This window comes from Oncorhynchus tshawytscha, linkage group LG24, assembly GCF_018296145.1.
Source record: "Oncorhynchus tshawytscha isolate Ot180627B linkage group LG24, Otsh_v2.0, whole genome shotgun sequence".
NCBI lineage: Eukaryota > Metazoa > Chordata > Actinopteri > Salmoniformes > Salmonidae > Oncorhynchus > Oncorhynchus tshawytscha.
In genome coordinates, this window is record NC_056452.1 from 11175668 (window position 1) to 11193021 (window position 17354).

Here is a 17354-nt window from a genome sequence, read left to right on the forward strand (position 1 = left end):
ACTTCTGACCCACTGGGAATGTGATGAAAGAAATAAAAGCTGAAAGAAATCATTCTCTCTACTATTATTCTGACATTTAACATTCTTAAAATAAAGTGGTGATCCTAACTGACCTAAGACAGGGAATTGTTACTAGGATTAAAATGTCAGGAATTGTGAAAAACGGAGTTTAATTAAATGTATTTGGCTAAGGTGTATGTAAACTTCAGACTTCAACTGTACATAGGAATGTAATATTTGAGAACTATACACACTTTGACATAAGGTAACTGTATGGTCAGTGGTGAAAGACATGTACTGTAAAGGTAAAGCTTAAAAATAATACACTGAACAAAAATATAAACGCAACATGTAAAGTGTTGGTCCCATGTTTCATGAGCTGAAATAAAATATCCCTGAAATGTTCCATATGCACAAAAAGCTAATTTCTCTCAAATGTTGTGCACAAATTTGTTTCCATTCCTGTTAGTGAGCATTTGATCCTTTGTCAAGATAATCCTGCCAGCTGATTAAATAGCATGATCATTACACAGGTGCACCTTGAGCAGGGGACAATAAAAGGCCACTCTAAAATGTGCAGTTTTGTCAGGCAATACAACGCCACAGATGTTTCGAGTTTTGAGGGAGCATGCAATTGGCATGAATGTCCACCAGAGCTCTTTCCAGAGAATTGAATGTTAATTCTCTACCATAAGCTGCCTCCAACATCGTTTTAGAAAATTATTTCCAACCGGCCTCACAACCGCAGACCACGTGTAACCATGCCAGACCTCCACATCCAGCTTCTTCACCTGCAAGATCCTCAGAGGGGACAGGGTGCTGAGTAGTATTTCTGTCTGTAATAAAGGCCTTTTGTGGGAAAAAAACTCATTCTGATTGGCTGGGCCTGACTTCCGAGTGGGTGTGCCTGGCTCCCAAGTGTCCTCCCAAGCCCACCCATGGCTGCGCCCCTGCCCAGTCATGTAAAACCCATATATTAGGGCCTAATGAATTTATTTAAGTAGACTGATTTCCTTAAATGAACTGTATCTCAGCAAAATCTTTGAAATTGTTGTATGTTGTATTTATATTTTTTGTTCAGTATATAAAGTTCCCACGTTTTTTGGGGGAGCTCCCCTTTGACGGTAACATGTTACCTTTATAGCAGGGTAGTTCTTGAATTGCAGTGGCATTTGGGCATGGCATTTTGGATTATAATTTTTTTTTTTTTATGTATTTGGGTATTTCCCATTCTAAATCAACTACTATGGCAGCTTAATGACCACAAATATTTTTACCATTATGAATACATTGTGCCAGCAACAGGAGTAGTAAAACCAATGATGTTGATTGATTGATTGATTAACACCAATTACACATTTTAGATAATTTAGGATGTTCTTAAATGAAAGCCACAGATGCTAAAATCTAAGGTCAGTAACCCTTTACATTTTTTTAACTAAAGTGATTCGATCAATAATTTTGTTCACAATGTAATTTCCCTTCATTTTAATTGAGTAACACAAATTACACTTTTTATACCAAATTATCAATGGAATCCTAAAATATATGACACTAAATCACACTGTGATTAGCTAGTCATTTTCTTCGACAGAGACACTCCTGCAATAACAGTTTGCCACTGGAGGAAATGCTCAAGGTCCTTGCATATCTTTAAAATTACAGATTTTCAAGGGCAGTAACACTAATTCCATAGCATTTTTGGAAACACACACAAAATAGGGATTTAATAGCCTTTGATTTTCTATCTATACAATATCTTAAATACTTTTGGATGCTTTCTAGCATTCAAAACAATAGATAGATATCGCTGAATCACAAAAACATGTTACTACAACTTTACAACTTTAAACATGTTACTACAATCCACTGCTTGGATAAGCCATTTTTCTTGACATAAGTACTTTAACAATGCATAAACATAACATTTTGCAGTATAAAGGACTTGCATTATGTTTTATCATTGATAATCAGTTAAATTTGAACAAAAACATGTATGATGTGTTCCTATTTGTAATTTGAAAGTGTTTTTCATGTTTGAAATAGCAAGGGACTTAATTGCCACCACAATTCAAGAATGACCCAGCAAGTTTTTCAATCCCTAAAAAAATAGATATGGTGATAAAGGGCATCCTTGTCTTACACCTCTAGATGATGTACTATTTTTTCAAATATATAATTTATTGACTTGATTTCATACTTAATGATTATCTCTTTTAGTTTTGGCCTCATTTCTTCGCTCACTTTAATTCCAATCAGCTTTTCGCTTATGAATTTCAGGATATATAAACACCTACAGTAGATGATTTATGAGTTGACATGCCTCCTCAAACTGTGCTGTTATGTTTGAAACCTGCTAGTAGTTTATAAAAAATGCAGGAGCCAACAGACCCAATAGAATAATCATAAATTGTGAATGTAGCAGCGTGTTGAATTAGTAAAAAGGATGGCATCATTCAGTTTTATGAATATAAACTAAACAAAAATAACATCAATGAATAGCAGGATATTTATGTGGATACTTGCACGTTTTCCTGGAGAAAACTTTAACCAGCTATTTTTCAGTGGACATTGACAGATGAAGAGAGATGGAATGAAGATCAGTTTGAGAAGAGACATTCTAAGTATGAGAGAATGTTGTGTAATTTGTGGTGAGACTATATAAGAATTTTCTTAACACATCCATATGCAATGCATTATGCTCTTATGAGAAACACAAACATATTTGAAATAACAGGTAATGCCACAACATTACCAGTTGCTACCACACATGTATTTATACTTACTTTATTCATGTTAATTTATTCGATTCCCAAGGTATTATGCAGGGCTTATAAAGATGATATGAAGTTCTAATGTAGTGTTGAGTCTACTCTGATGTACACTGCCTGTCCTGTTGACATAAGATTGTGTTAGTGTAGTTTTCTTCATTAATATGATATGTGTATGTGTGTCTGTCTGTCTTGTCTGTGTCTGTCTTGAAAGTGTTGTGCCATTTGTGTCTCACACAAACACAAACACACACACACACATACAGTACAAACAAACACATACAATTCTACAATACCCCTCCCCCTCACACACACACACTAACACACACAAGATGTCATGTTGGTCAAGTATTTTTTTGCAACAAAAAAAAGGTATATATTGCAAAGTGAAGATTGAATGTGTGTACAGTAGTTTGACTGGAGAGTGGATTGGTTGGTTGGTTGGGTGATGGTGTCATTGGATGTAACGTGTGACTGCAAATAAATCTGTCACCTGTAGTTGCAGGTGAAGGTACATCGTTAATGTAGAGAAATGCCCCCAATGTATGTCAAATGTCCTTGATGTCTATAGAATTGTAATTTATAGTACAATATATGTCCATTTTACTCTCACATGCACAGTAAACCTGCAGCATCCAGGTAAAGCAGATCCCACATCATTTCATATTGTCAATTATGTATAAGTTACATTTAATATGACCTAGGAATATATGTAATACTATGTTGATATACATTTAGGTAAATGAGTAACAGTTGGGGGCCTTATTTGTCCTTTTATACTCAGAAATACATTAATAAACTTCTGTATTGGTAGCATGCTAATTTCTAATGCTACGACTGCCAAATGTAAAACCTTTCTTCATTGTGGTCCTGTTCAATCTTAAAGTGTACAAAATTAACAGCTGTTTATTCTTGTCTTTGCAGTGTTAAGTTTCTAGCAATTTCTCTGACGAAGACATACTGAGTCAGTTAATCAGAAATGAGCGGAGGGAGCCACTTTAACCAAGACGTGTGACACGGATGGACAGTTAAAAGGCATATCTTTGGCGTGACGAGAGAGAGAGAGAGAGAGAGAGACCAGAGGGAGATCAAGATAAACATGAGGTTGGATCTTTACGTTGTTACCAAAGCAGCCTCTTGGAAACTCCGGCCACACTTTTGAAGACTGTCTGACAGATCACAATGACGACTGACTGAGCATTGCACTGACACACTCAGAGAGAAAAGGACTCCTACTGCAACATTCCAGAAGACATTATATTGTGACGCTCAACCATCTCACAGTACAGTGACCAATAACCGACTGCAGTGCTGATCTACTGAGAAACTTAGAGAATCAATTCATTATCACTCACCTATAAACGAGCGACCAGGTCTAACTAACTATGTAGCATCTCTGCTAACACTGTAGCATTTGTTAGCTGGGAAAATAACGTCATGACCTTATCCATTGACAGTTTTGAACAGAGTGATGCGGAAAGACGCACTAAATGAAAACTTTACATGCCGTTTTCCTCTTGTGTTATTTCCTTTTTACAAGAGACTATTGTACATGAGAGACAAAGACAAGTTGCCCTCGAACTGTTCTTTTTTTTTTTCAAAAAAATGTGTGAGAGCAACTGAACCAGTTGCAGGTTAAATGAATCAGAGAACTGGATTTGGACGTTTGATAATATATCTGTTCTCCCACCTCATGAAGGAGTTCATGACTTGTAGAAGTTAAAGAGCCTGGTTATCAATCAAGCCTTTACGTCTCCCATTAATTTCCATCCAATCTGGAAAGACGATGCCAGGCCCTCAACATAGTGTACTACGTCCATATTATAGAAGTACTACGTACATATGATAGAAGTACATAGATGACCATACCAAAATGGATGTAGCATCAACAGAGGACCAATTAGTACTATATTCCCCCCCCCCCTCCTGCAAAATAATTATTGGTGAACAAGACTCTCTCTGTCTCTCACGTACTGACTTTGAAATCCACGTGGCATACTGTACCAAAGGTCCTATGCATGCACTCGCTGTATGACTTGCCTATAAAGTAACAACAGTACGGGCTATGGGATGAACATTCCATATATCTAGTGCAAAGCTTTGAACTGCCCTTGACACCTTCATTATCGCCTCGCTTTGGTACAAACGTGCAAGCTGGAAATGCCACTCGTGTGTGTGTGTGTGTGTATATAACAGAGGTAATTCCTGAGTATATTTTAAAACATATTTAATTGAATTATATTTATTACAATTACATTCCTCTTGAACAAACAAAAAAATACTTCATGAACGTATGCATATGACAGACACTGGTATCGGTCACTATAAATTGACTAACTTACCTGCTGCTCAAATCAATCATGAGTAGAGCACAGACTGACTAAAGGTCAAGTCCCATGCACAGACCTGCCAACAGGAGGAATAAGGTTCTAACTTAAATACAGCACAGAGGAGGCCTCCATAATAAGGATACCTTGAAGTCACATCAAAGTGTATCCGGTGGGGGAAAAAGTCCTCTGCTGTGGTTTTTACAAGGAACTAAACATGCACATAATACTATTATTATATCAGATGCATATATACTGCCAATGAGGAAAATACATCCCCTAATGCTTATACTGCCCCCCCCCCTCCCCAGACGCATATACTTCCCTCATCTCTCTCTTGTTTCCCTTGCTGCCAAGCAATGACCAATGACTGCTTCAGGGGTAAGTCAAGCCTCCAACAAGATAGCGATGCCCTCCAAATGAGACCATTAATAAAGTAAAACGGAGGAGAAATGGACCAAGGAAGTAAAAAGGGGGGGACGTGTACAAAGAGAACAAATCTATATTTTGATAAACAAATCAGCTATCCATGGCTTCAGACGGAGAAGGAGCACCAACTGAAAACAGGGTCAAAATGCCATTGGGAAAAGCAGTTGCAAACGTCTGTGAATATCATGAAAACCTATATCGGAACTGGTTTGGCAAAAAAAGAAAGAGAAAAGTAGAGGAATAATAATATATGAGAATTACGTTTTTGGAAGGTTGGTGTGGTGGTTTGACATGAGCGACTGTGTTTCAACAATAAAGAGAATAATGGAGAGTCACATGAGTGAGAGAAAGCTATGGGGGCGGCCCGGAGTGGGGACGGCCCGGAGTGGGGACGGCCCGGAGTGGGTGGGGCCGGGAGTGGGGACGGCCCGGAGTGGATGGGGCCCGGAGTGGGGACGGCCCAGAGTGGGTGGGGCCCGGAGTAGGGACGGCCCGGAGTAGGTGGACGCTGTACTAAACAATGAAGAAGGAAAAAAAAGAAAATGCATTTTTGTAACTTTGTTTACCAGCATGACTACCCTGCATGACTGTCTTTTCTGCAAGCCCTTTGTTGAAGACAAGGGTGCTAGAGATACAACAAAAAAACACATATATAAAAGGAATTATTTAAAAAATGTTATATGCAATTAATATATATGAAAAAAAGATTATAATGAAAGAGAAGAGCTATATTTTGTTTTGAAAAAGTAAAAAATGTGAAAATTGAAACATGTATGTTTGCAAAATACACACTGAACTATGTTTTGTTAGATGAAATCTCTCTGCTACTACTGCCCCACATTCTGCATTCATTCATTCAATTTTATTGACCTCTGCAGTACTGTCTGCTTTTATTAAGCTGTACTTAAGTGTTTGTTGTTTGTTGTTTCATTTTTGTTTTTCAATCTAGCCAGTTATAATTCTATCTAAAATTAGCATTTAAGGGTTAATTTCACTCTTCATTTTTGAGAAGTGATCTTAGCCCTTTTCATCGATTCAAAAACTCAATGTTTCCCTTCCTTGAATCATTTTCACCACCACTGTAGCAGCCATTTTAAATCGATAGCGCTCCATACTGTATGTTTGAAGGGTGTATACATTACAAATATTCAATGTTTGCTTTTAGTTGTTGTTGAGAATAATAGACTATTTGTCATATGATTGTAGCAGGGCAAATTGATACCATGGATGGTTACCTTCTATGCCCGTTTGGAGAAGTTTGTAACCGTTTGTTTTTGGAAGTGGCTGGGTGGTTATGTTCTGGACAAGGCAGTCTTCTTCCATCAGTCCTCAGGGGAGAGACGGTGAAAAGGGGGTTAGGCCGGGATTTAATCTGATCAGCGGTAGATCCGTGTTATAGTGCGCTTGAGATTTAAAGGTAATTTCCAATTGAGCCGTGAACACGGTCTCCGCAAACGTGGGTACGTTGCCTTTAAAAGGTGCATAGCTGACAAAGTGCGATTGGATTGAATCACAGACTTTGGCCCGGGGTTCAAACGAATGCAGATGAATGACCTGTGCACTGCGATCGATTTTTAAATGCGATTTAAACTGTTTGAGTCGACATCTGCGGCTTTTGCAGCGAACATTATCTGTGTCTTTTGAAGTCAATTGCTGTGCTGGATTGAATCTAGGGCCTTAGTTAGTTATCCAATAAAGTGCAATATCTGTTCATGAGAGAGAGAGAGGTCGGTCAAGAGAGATTTGTTACTAGTCGAGAGATTTCAGGTTTGCATGAAACAAACTGCCATTCCAAAGTTGTGTCTGTTTTAAAAGAGACTCAGGTGTGTCGGTGGTTTGTGTGGATTTAGGTGGTTTGCTATTTTCCGTATATAATAAATTCTAGTATATAGATAAAATAATGTGAACACCTTACAGTGACGTAAAACGCATGCATTGTGACTTGATTGTCGATCTCCTGAGGGAACGCGGTCTCGCCATATCCCAAGCTCCTTTGTTGTGTGTCATGAAACCAGTCCTGATGTTATGAACACTGTGCCGTGTCGTAGAGCAGCAACGTCTTCCTCGGAGAGACAACTGAACACTACACACACTCTCAGTGTCAGCATGGGTGTGTAGAGGTAGCTTGTCCTTGTTGTTAGGTGGTCAGGTCTTGCATTCGTTCGTCATCCATTCGAGAACCATCCAGCTGATAGTCGTCGACGGGCAGCAGCTCACGGTAGCATACGTAATGTTATAACATGCTTCATACACGTTATAACATGTTATATCACACTTCATACAAAGACCCAGAGCTTCCAAACTGATGTCATTGAAGTACTTTAAAATGGAGGGGTGAGATTGAAAGAACCAGTGGCCACTACTGTGCAAGTTGGGTAGGTGTAGAAATGTGTATTTCACTAGAGTTCCCCACTGTTGAACAGGTTGGGTGAATGTTGGTTTTCCAGACACTATCTTTAATAACAGTGGCTTTCTCTTGAGGGTGTAAGCCCTGGCAGGTCCAGGATCAGCCCAGGCAGCTGTAAAAAAAAAAAAAAAAAGCTATCTCTGTCCATCCCTAATCATGCATTCTAATTGGACTATCACCACTAGACTAGACTTAAATGAATGAACTACGGAGGCTACTCACTTATTTCATTCAATCTATGTTGGTTTTTACAGGGTCTACAGCATTGTCCACTTTCCCGCAAAAATTGGTCCATGATATTTTTCTTCTTCCTCAATGTGTTTTGTTCACTTTTTCCTTTCAAACTATGATTTCAGGATTTTTTTAGAAGGCATTAAGCCACTTAGGCTTTGGGGGTCGCGAACTGTAGTGTTGATAAATATTCCAGGGGTAAACTTCCAGTAACCACGGTTCGTGAACTGAACACACTCGCAAATTCCCAAGAATTTTAGATATTTTCGGGGTGGTTATGTTATAATATAGCACAGTATTGTTAATACTTTCTCTGTTATTGACTGATGAGTATTACATTCCTTTATCATTATTATTATATATACAAAAATACATGTGACTGCCCACTTCAGGCTAAAAACAAGATGCCTTTTTTTTTCTCGTTTTCTATTGCACAATACTGCTATTTGATTTAACAATGTTGAACACAATGGGTTACAGTGTTAAGAGTGCTAAGTCTGTTTTATGTTCCATTTACAAAATGCCTTTTTTTTTTAGAACCAAGGGATATACGTAGATATGGACTTCATAACCAATCCTCAACAACAGCTACTGTAGATGACACATTATGTGAGATTCACCCACACCTGCAACGAGTTAAGTGACTTTAACATATCCACTCATGGTATTATGAAGTCCTTATTTACCCTCACCGACCCCTTTTGTATACCTGGATGATCTATCTACAGTCAATGGATTCTCTGATTTCCGTTTGTTCTCATTTTGAATTGAAGGTTCACCGTAAATTCCACTGGTACTACTTATGTATTTCATGTACTATCAACAATTTTTTTGTGTGATAGAAACCAGAGACAACTATGCGGTTTAACTACTTGTATGGGTATACTATGGGTATGGATAAATACATTGCCAAGCTAGTTTAGAGTTGTAAGTTGTCCGTAAGAAAACAAACAACTAACTCTTACCCTAATGCAGTTGTATTACCTCAACACATAGTATAATGACAGACAGAAAAACATAGATATACCTATTGAACCTACTGTATCATACTCATATGGATATATACAGACACAACTTAAAGGCAAATACAGTAACACTTCATAATAACTCATGAACAAGCCATTAGAAATGATGATACATGTTACTGAAATGTTTGCAAAATAAATAAAAATGTAAAAAACGTGTTTATTAATAGTATGTATACTACTTACATAGTTGAATGCGTATACTTGAAAGTTGTTATTAAGGGTCACCACAAACTCATTAAAAACATATTATTACCTGTGGACCCTCAGTTCACGCATGGCCTTGAGTTGAAATATCGACAGACATATGTAAACCTAGTCATCAGCATTCCAAAGACAAAATGTATCTCATTTTTTCACAACACTTTGTAAAAACAGACTTAGGTGTTATTGTTTGCTGCCATGGTAGGAGAACGAATAGGAGAAAAGAAGTGGTCACTGGAACACATGGTTGAGACTAATGCTGTGTTTTATTTTTGAAATGTTGGAAACACAAAAGTATTATTCATCAAGAAACTGTATAAAGTATATTTATTTCGATGGAATGTTCATGATCTATCTTTTTATATTTTGAAGAAAAAAATAGAAACATATCAATAAAGTATCATAATTGCACATCATTTCGACTATTGAGACTTAAAATGTATGAATGTCAATGCGATCTAATGTGAACAGAAATCTCCTTAGGAGCTTGAACGAATAAATGATTAAAGTCATGAACTGCTTTTTCAAAGACACTCAATTGCTTCAAATCATTGAAATGAACTTCAAATAAATGAAAAATATTTCAAATCAATAGTGTTGTTTGCATTATGTCTGCGTCGACACTTTAATATTGTATCGATCATCATAACTACAACGCTTTCAGAAAATATTCACACCCCTTGACTTTTCCACATTTTGTTCTTTTACAGCCTGAATTTAAAATGAATTAAATGGAGATTTGTTTGTCATTGGCCTTACACACAATACCCCATAATGTCAAAGTGGAATTGTTTTTCAAGATGTTTACAAATGAATTAAAAATGAAAATCTGAAATGTCTTGAGTCAATAAGTATTCAACCCTTTAGTTATGACAAAAGTCTAAATACAAATGTTCTTAACAAGTCAGATAATAGGTTGCATGGACACACTCTGTGACCAACAATAGTGTTAAATATGATTTTTGAACTACCTCATCTTTGTGTCCCTCACGTACAATTATCTGTAAGGTCCCTCAGTCGAGCAATGAATTTCAAAGCACCGATTCAACCACAAAGACCAGTAAGGTTTTCCAATGCTTTGCAAAGGGCAGCTATTGGTATATGGGTAAAAAAAAAGCAGACATTGAATATCCCTTTGAGATTGGTGAGGTTGTTAATTAAACTTTGGATGATGTATCAATACACCCAGTCACAACAAATACACAGGCGTCCTTCCTAACTCAGTTGCTGAAGAGAAAGGAAACTGCTCAGGGATTTCATCACGAGGCCAATGGTGACTTTAAATCAGTTACAGAGTTTAATGGCTGTGATAGGAGAACACTGAGGATGGAGCAACAACATATTAGTTACTCCACAATACTAACCTAAATGACAGAGTGAAAAAAAGGAAGCCTGTACAGAATACAGATATTACAAAACATGCATCCTGTTTGAAACAAGGCAGTAAAGTAATACCGCAAAGAATATGGCAAAGCAATTCACTTTTTGTCCTGAATACAAAGTGTTATGTTTGTGGCAAATCCAATACAACACAGTATTGAGTGACACTTTCCATATTTTCAAGCATAGTGGTGGCTGCATCATGTTATGAGTATGCTTGTAATCATTAAGGACTGGGGAGTTTTTCAGGATAAAAAAATAACTGAAATGAAGCTCAGCACAGGAAAAATCCTGGTTCAGTCTACTTTTCACCAGACACTGGGAGATGAATTCACCTTCTACACCGGAGTCGCTTACCAAAAATACACGGAGTGTCCCGGAATGGCGGAGGTACAGTTTTGACTTAAATCTATTGTACTTGAAAATCTATGACAAGACCCGAAAATGGTTGTTTAGTAATGACCAACAACCAATTTGACCAACAACCAGCTTGAAGAAGTATTGACTCAGGGGTGTGAATGCTTACAGTGCATTCTGAAAGTATTCAGACCCCTTGACTTTTTACACATGTTGTTACGTTACAGCCTTATTCTAAAATGGATCACATGTTTTTTCCCCCCTCATCAACCTGCATACAATACCCCACAATGACAAAGAAAAAACAGGTTTTTAGAAATGTTTGCAAATTTATTAAATATAAAAAACTGAAATATTAAATTTACATAAGTATTCAGATCCTTTACTCAGTACTTTGTTGAAGCACCTTTGGCAGCGATTACAGCCTCGAGTCTTCTTTGGTATGACGCTACAAGCTTGGAATACCAATATTTGAGGAGTTTCTCCCATTCTTCTCTACAAATCCTCTCAAGCTCTGTCAGGTTGGATGGGCAGTGTCGCTGCACGGCTAATTTCAGGTCTCTCAAGAGATGTTCCATCGGTTTCAAGTCCGGCCTCTGGCTGGGCCACTCAAGGACATTCAGAGACTTGTCCCGAAGTCACTCCTGCGTTGTCTTGGCTGTGTACTTAGAGTCGTTGTCCTGTTGGAAAGTGAACCTCCACCCCAGTCTGAGGTCCTGAGCTCTCTGGAACAGTTAAAAAAAAATCAAGGATCTCTCTGTACTTTGCTCCGTTCATTTTTCCCTTGATCCTGACTAGTGGCTTCCGTCTGGCCACTTTGCCATAAAGGCCTGATTGGTGTAGTGCTGCAGACATGGTTGTCCTTCTGAAAAATTCTCCCATCTCCACAGAGGAACTCTGGTGCTCTGTCAGAGTGACCATCGGGTTCTTGGTCACCTCCCTGACCAAAGCTTGCTCACCTTACCAGATTTCTCAGTTTGGCCAGGCAGTCAGCTCTAGGAAGAGTCTAGGTGGTTCCAAATGTCTTCAATTTAAGAATGATGGAGGCCACTGTGTTCTTGGGGACCTTCAATGCTGTAGAAATGTTTGGTACCCTTCCCCAGATGTGTGCCTTGACACAATCCTGTCACAATCCTGACACAATCCTGTCTCAGAGCTCCATGAACACTTTCTGAAGGCACTGTATGATCAGTGTCTGTTTCATTTAAACTTGTGTGTTGCCCATTCCATGAGAAACAGAAACATTTCAAAACATAAATGAGTTTTGTGTTGACTTCGTTTTAAAGTTGAAGACATGGGGCTGGAGATATTTGATGATGCACAATTTAGTTTGCAAACAAAATAGCATGACTTTAACCTTATTCATGATAATACACTAAATCTGTAATATCAATTGAAATTGTGGGCACTCATAAGATATAAGAGAAGGTACTTAAAGTAGATATTTCAGGCCATTATATTCTTCATACACCAGATAAATGTTTTTTTTTTGTGACATTGTGTCAAGTGAATGTGTAGGTAGGCCTTATTGCCAAATAACACAAAATGGACACGTTCTAAAATCTATACACCAGTGTTCACTGCATAATGTCACATGACATTTCATCATAGTGTGGCTCAGAGCCATGTATCTCTATATATAACTCTGGTGTGGCAGAATACTCACTATCAAATGGCTGCAGCTGACATCACATGGACTAACGTGTCATTGCAAATAGACATATAGTACACTGAAGCCATATAAAATGGTTTTGTAACATTATGCCTATGTGTGTTACCGGGGGTCAATGTAAATTGTCCGGTTATGATTTTTATGAATTATTCAGCAGTCTAATGGCTTGAGGGTAGAAGCTGTTGAGGAGCCTTTTGGTCCTAGACTTGGCCCTCCGGTACCGCTTGCCATGCAGTAGAAGAGAAAACAGTCTAAAACTTGGGTGGTGATGCAACTGGTCAGAATGCTCTTGATGGCTCTCATGATTCATCCTTTTAGTGTGCCAATACAATAAATCACACACATTAAGTGGGATAAATTGAGTGCTTGTTCAATATTACTAGATAACGTTACGGACAAAAAAGCAGTCGGTGTGTGTGTTTGTGTGTGCAGGCCGCCTGAGCAAATGTCAGCAGGGGCCTTTTTCAGCTTTTACTGCAATGTGCCAATACACCACCCCCCTCAGGTGGTGAGATTTAGTCTTGGCCGTGAAGTCTGACTAGTAATTGAGATGGAAAACATTTAGTACAGTACCAAAGCACTACAAGAAATGAAACCCCTTCATTGTGACACCAGTTGACCTTCAGGACACACCCCTGGCACAAGCCTGGGACACCCCTCCCTGGGAATTTCCTCACAACCTTTCTCTCAAAACAAGATGACCACATGTAGTTCCGCGTCTATCCGTTGGGTTTCAGTTCAGTTGAGGCAATGTTTGACTTTTACTATTACAGTGCATTTGAGAAGTATTCATACCCCTTCACTTTTCCCCAAAATAATTTACTTTACAGCCTTATTCTAAAATGGATTCAATCTATACACAATACCCCATGATGACAAAGCAAAAACAGGTTTTTAGAAATTTTTGCAACTTTATTAAAAATAAAAAACGGAAATATTACATTTACATAAGTATTCAGACACTTTACTCAGTACTTTGTTGAAGCACCTTTGGCAGCGATTACAGCCTCGAGTCTTCTTGGGTATGACGCTACAAGCTTGGCACACTTGTATTTGGGGAGTTTCTCCTATTCTTCTCTACAGATCCTCTCAAGCTTTGTCAGACAGGATGGGGAGCGTCGCTGCTATTTTCAGATCTCTCCAGAGATGTTAGATCAGAATCAAGTCCGAGCTCTGCGTTGTCTTGGCTGTGTGCTTAGGGTTCTTGTCCTGTTGGAAGGTGAACCTTCAGCCCAGTCTGAGGTCCTGAGCGCTCTGGAGCAGGTTTTCATGAAGGATCTCTCTGTACTTTGCTTTGTTCATCTTTCCCTTGATCCTGATTAGTCTCCCAGTCCCTGCTCCTGAAAAACATCCCCACAGCATGATGCTGCCACCACCATGCTTCACCGTAGGGATGATGCCAGGTTTCCTCCAGATGTGACACTTGGCATTCAGGCCAAATAGTTCAATCTTGGTTTCATCAGACCAGAGAATCTTGTTTCTCATGGTCTGAGTCCTTTCGGTGTCTTTTGGCAAACTCCAAGCGCGCTGTCATGTGCCTTTTACTGAGGAGTGGCTTCCGTCTGGCCACTCTACCATAAAGGCCTGATTGGTGGAGTGCTGCAGAGATGGTTGTCCTTCTGGAAGGTTCTCCTATCTCCACAGAGGAACTCTGGAGCTCTGTCAGAGTGACCATCGGGTTCTTGGTCACCTCCTGACCAAGGCCCTTCTCCCCCGATTGCTCGGTTTCGCCGGGCGGCCAGCTCTTGGAAGAGTCTTGATGGTTCCAAACTTCTTCCATTTAAGAATGATGGAGGCCACCATGTTCTTGGGGACATTCAAAACTGCAGACATGTTTAAGTACCCTTCCCCAGATCTGTGCCTCGACACAATCTTGTCTCAGATCTCTATGGACAATTCCTTCAACCTCATGGCTTGGTTTTTGCTCTGACATGCACTGTCAACTGTGGGACCTTAGACAGGTGTGTGCCTTTCCAAATCATATCCAATCACTTGAATGTATTTAAAATCATAAAGAGAATCGCACACTCTATGTATAAACTCCCAGTGTTTTATTGGGTAAATGACGTTTCGGCATTACAGTGCCTTCTTCGAAGAAGGCCTAATATACAATGGAATTGCTTACCAAGATGACATTGAATGTTCCTGACTTACCAAGATGACATTGAATGTTCCTGAGTGGCCTAGTTTACAGTTCTGACTTAAATCAGCTTCAAAATCTATGGCAAGACTTGAAAACGACTGTCTAAAAACAACCAACTTGACCGTGCTGGAAGAATTTTTAAAAGAATAAGGGTCAAGTATTGTACAGTCCAGGTGTGCAAAGCTCTAAGAGACTTACCCAGAAAGACTCACAGCTTTAATCGCTGACAGTAATTCACTTTTTGTCCTGAATTCAAAGTGTTATGTTTGCGGCAAATCCAATACAACACATTACTGAGTACCAAGCTTCACAATTTCAAGCATAGTGGTGGCTGCATCCAGTGGCAACATTTTGAGCCCAACAAAATACAAATACAAATAAAACTTGTGTTGTATTGGTGTTAAATATGTTTTTTGTTTGTTGGGGGGGGTTGCCTTTTTTGCATGTTATTTTGGCATTAATACATGTCACATATCAGTTTTCAAACCATGCAAAAAAGTATTTAGTCAGCCACCAATTGTGCAAGTTCTCCCACTTAAAAAGATGAGAAAGGCCTGTAATTTTAATCATAGGTACACTTCAACTATGACAGACAAAATGAGAAAAAAAATCCAGAAAATCACATTGTAGGATTTTTTTATGAATTTATTTGCAAATTATGGTGGAAAATAAGTATTTGGTCAATAACAAAAGTTTATCTCAATATTTTGTTTATTACCCTTTGTTAGCAATGACAGAGGTCAAACGTTTTCTGTAAGTCTTCACAAGGTTTTCACACACTGTTGCTGGTATTTTGGCCCATTCCTCCATGCAGATCTCCTCTAGAGCAGTGATGTTTTGGGGCTGTTGCTGGGCAACACGGACTTTCAACTCCCTCCAAAGATTTTCTATGGGGTTGAGATCTGGAGACTGGCTAGGCCACTCCAGGACCTTGAAATGCTTCTTACGAAGCCACTCCTTCATTGCCCGGGCGGTGTGTTTGGGATCATTGTCATGCTGAAAGACCCAGCCACGTTTCATCTTCAATGCCCTTGCTGATGGAAGGAGGTTTTCACTCAAAATCTCACGATACATGGCCCCATTCATTCTTTCCTTTACACGGATCAGTCGTCCTGGTCCCTTTGCAGAAAAACAGCCCCAAAGCATGACGTTTCCACCCCCATGCTTCACAGTAGGTATGGTGTTCTTTGGATGCAACTCAGCATTCTTTGTCCTCCAAACACGACGAGTTGAGTTTTTACCAAAAAGTTATATTTTGGTTTCATCTGACCATATGACATTCTCCCAATCTTCTTCTGGATCATCCAAATGCTCTCTAGCAAACTTCAGACGGGCCTGGACATGTACTGGCTTAAGCAGGGGGACACGTCTGGCACTGCAGGATTTGAGTCCCTGGCGGCGTAGTGTGTTACTGATGGTAGGCTTTGTTACTTTGGTCCCAGCTCTCTGCAGGTCATTCACTAGGTCCCCCCGTGTGGTTCTGGGATTTTTGCTCACCGTTATTGTGATCATTTTGACCCCACGGGGTGAGATCTTGCGTGGAGCCCCAGATCGAGGGAGATTATCAGTGGTCTTGTATTTCTTCCATTTCCTAATAATTACTCCCACAGTTGATTTCTTCAAACCAAGCTGCTTACCTATTGCAGATTCAGTCTTCCCAGCCTGGTGCAGGTCTACAATTTTGTTTCTGGTGTCCTTTGACAGCTCTTTGGTCTTGGCCATAGTGGAGTTTGGAGTGTGACTGTTTGAGGTTGTGGACAGGTGTCTTTTATACTGATAACAAGTTCAAACAGGTGCCATTAATACAAGTAACGAGTGGAGGACAGAGGAGCCTCTTAAAGAAGAAGTTACAGGTCTGTGAGAGCCAGAAATCTTGCTTGTTTGTAGGTGACCAAATACTTATTTTCCACCATAATTTGCAAATAAATTCATTAAAAATCCTACAATGTGATTTTCTGGATATTTTTTTTTCTCATTTTGTCTGTCATAGTTGAAGTGTACCTATATTGAAAATTACAGGCCTCTCTCATCTTTTAAAGTGGGAGAATTTGCACAATTGGTGGCTGACTAAATACTTTTTTGCCCCACTGTATATAATTGAGGTCATAAAGCCCCGTACAAACATTTTGTATTCTTGAGTAAGGCAGCTCCAAAATGCAGGTGTTTCAGCCTAGCTCAGTGCTTTCTGTGGTGGTGGGGCAACCAGTGGAAAATACGGAGCGTAGGGGTTGGTAATGTTCTCTTGTTGCGCTGTGATTGGCTCAGTGTTCTGTCACTCGTGAGGACACTACGTCACCGCCAAATCTATCGAGAGAGCTCGAAATTTCAAGCCCCTTGGGTGCTGCCATAGAGTTACATTAGAAGTGCCCATCCAAGAAGGCTCAAGGTTATTGGCCACCGATAAAATG

General features: G+C 39.2%; 1 protein-coding gene across 1 annotated transcript in view; it reads left to right on the forward strand.

Moving 5' to 3' along the window:
- The window catches only part of LOC112223743 (potassium voltage-gated channel subfamily C member 1), a 77278-nt gene extending 67292 nt beyond the window's left edge, over positions 1-9986 (forward strand). Inside the window, exon 5 of the mRNA XM_024386914.2 lies at positions 3696-9986. Coding sequence (XP_024242682.1) covers positions 3696-3709 — 14 coding nt within the window. The 3' untranslated portion in view covers positions 3710-9986. The remainder of the gene's footprint in view (positions 1-3695) is intronic.
- The last annotated feature ends 7368 nt before the right edge of the window (positions 9987-17354 follow it).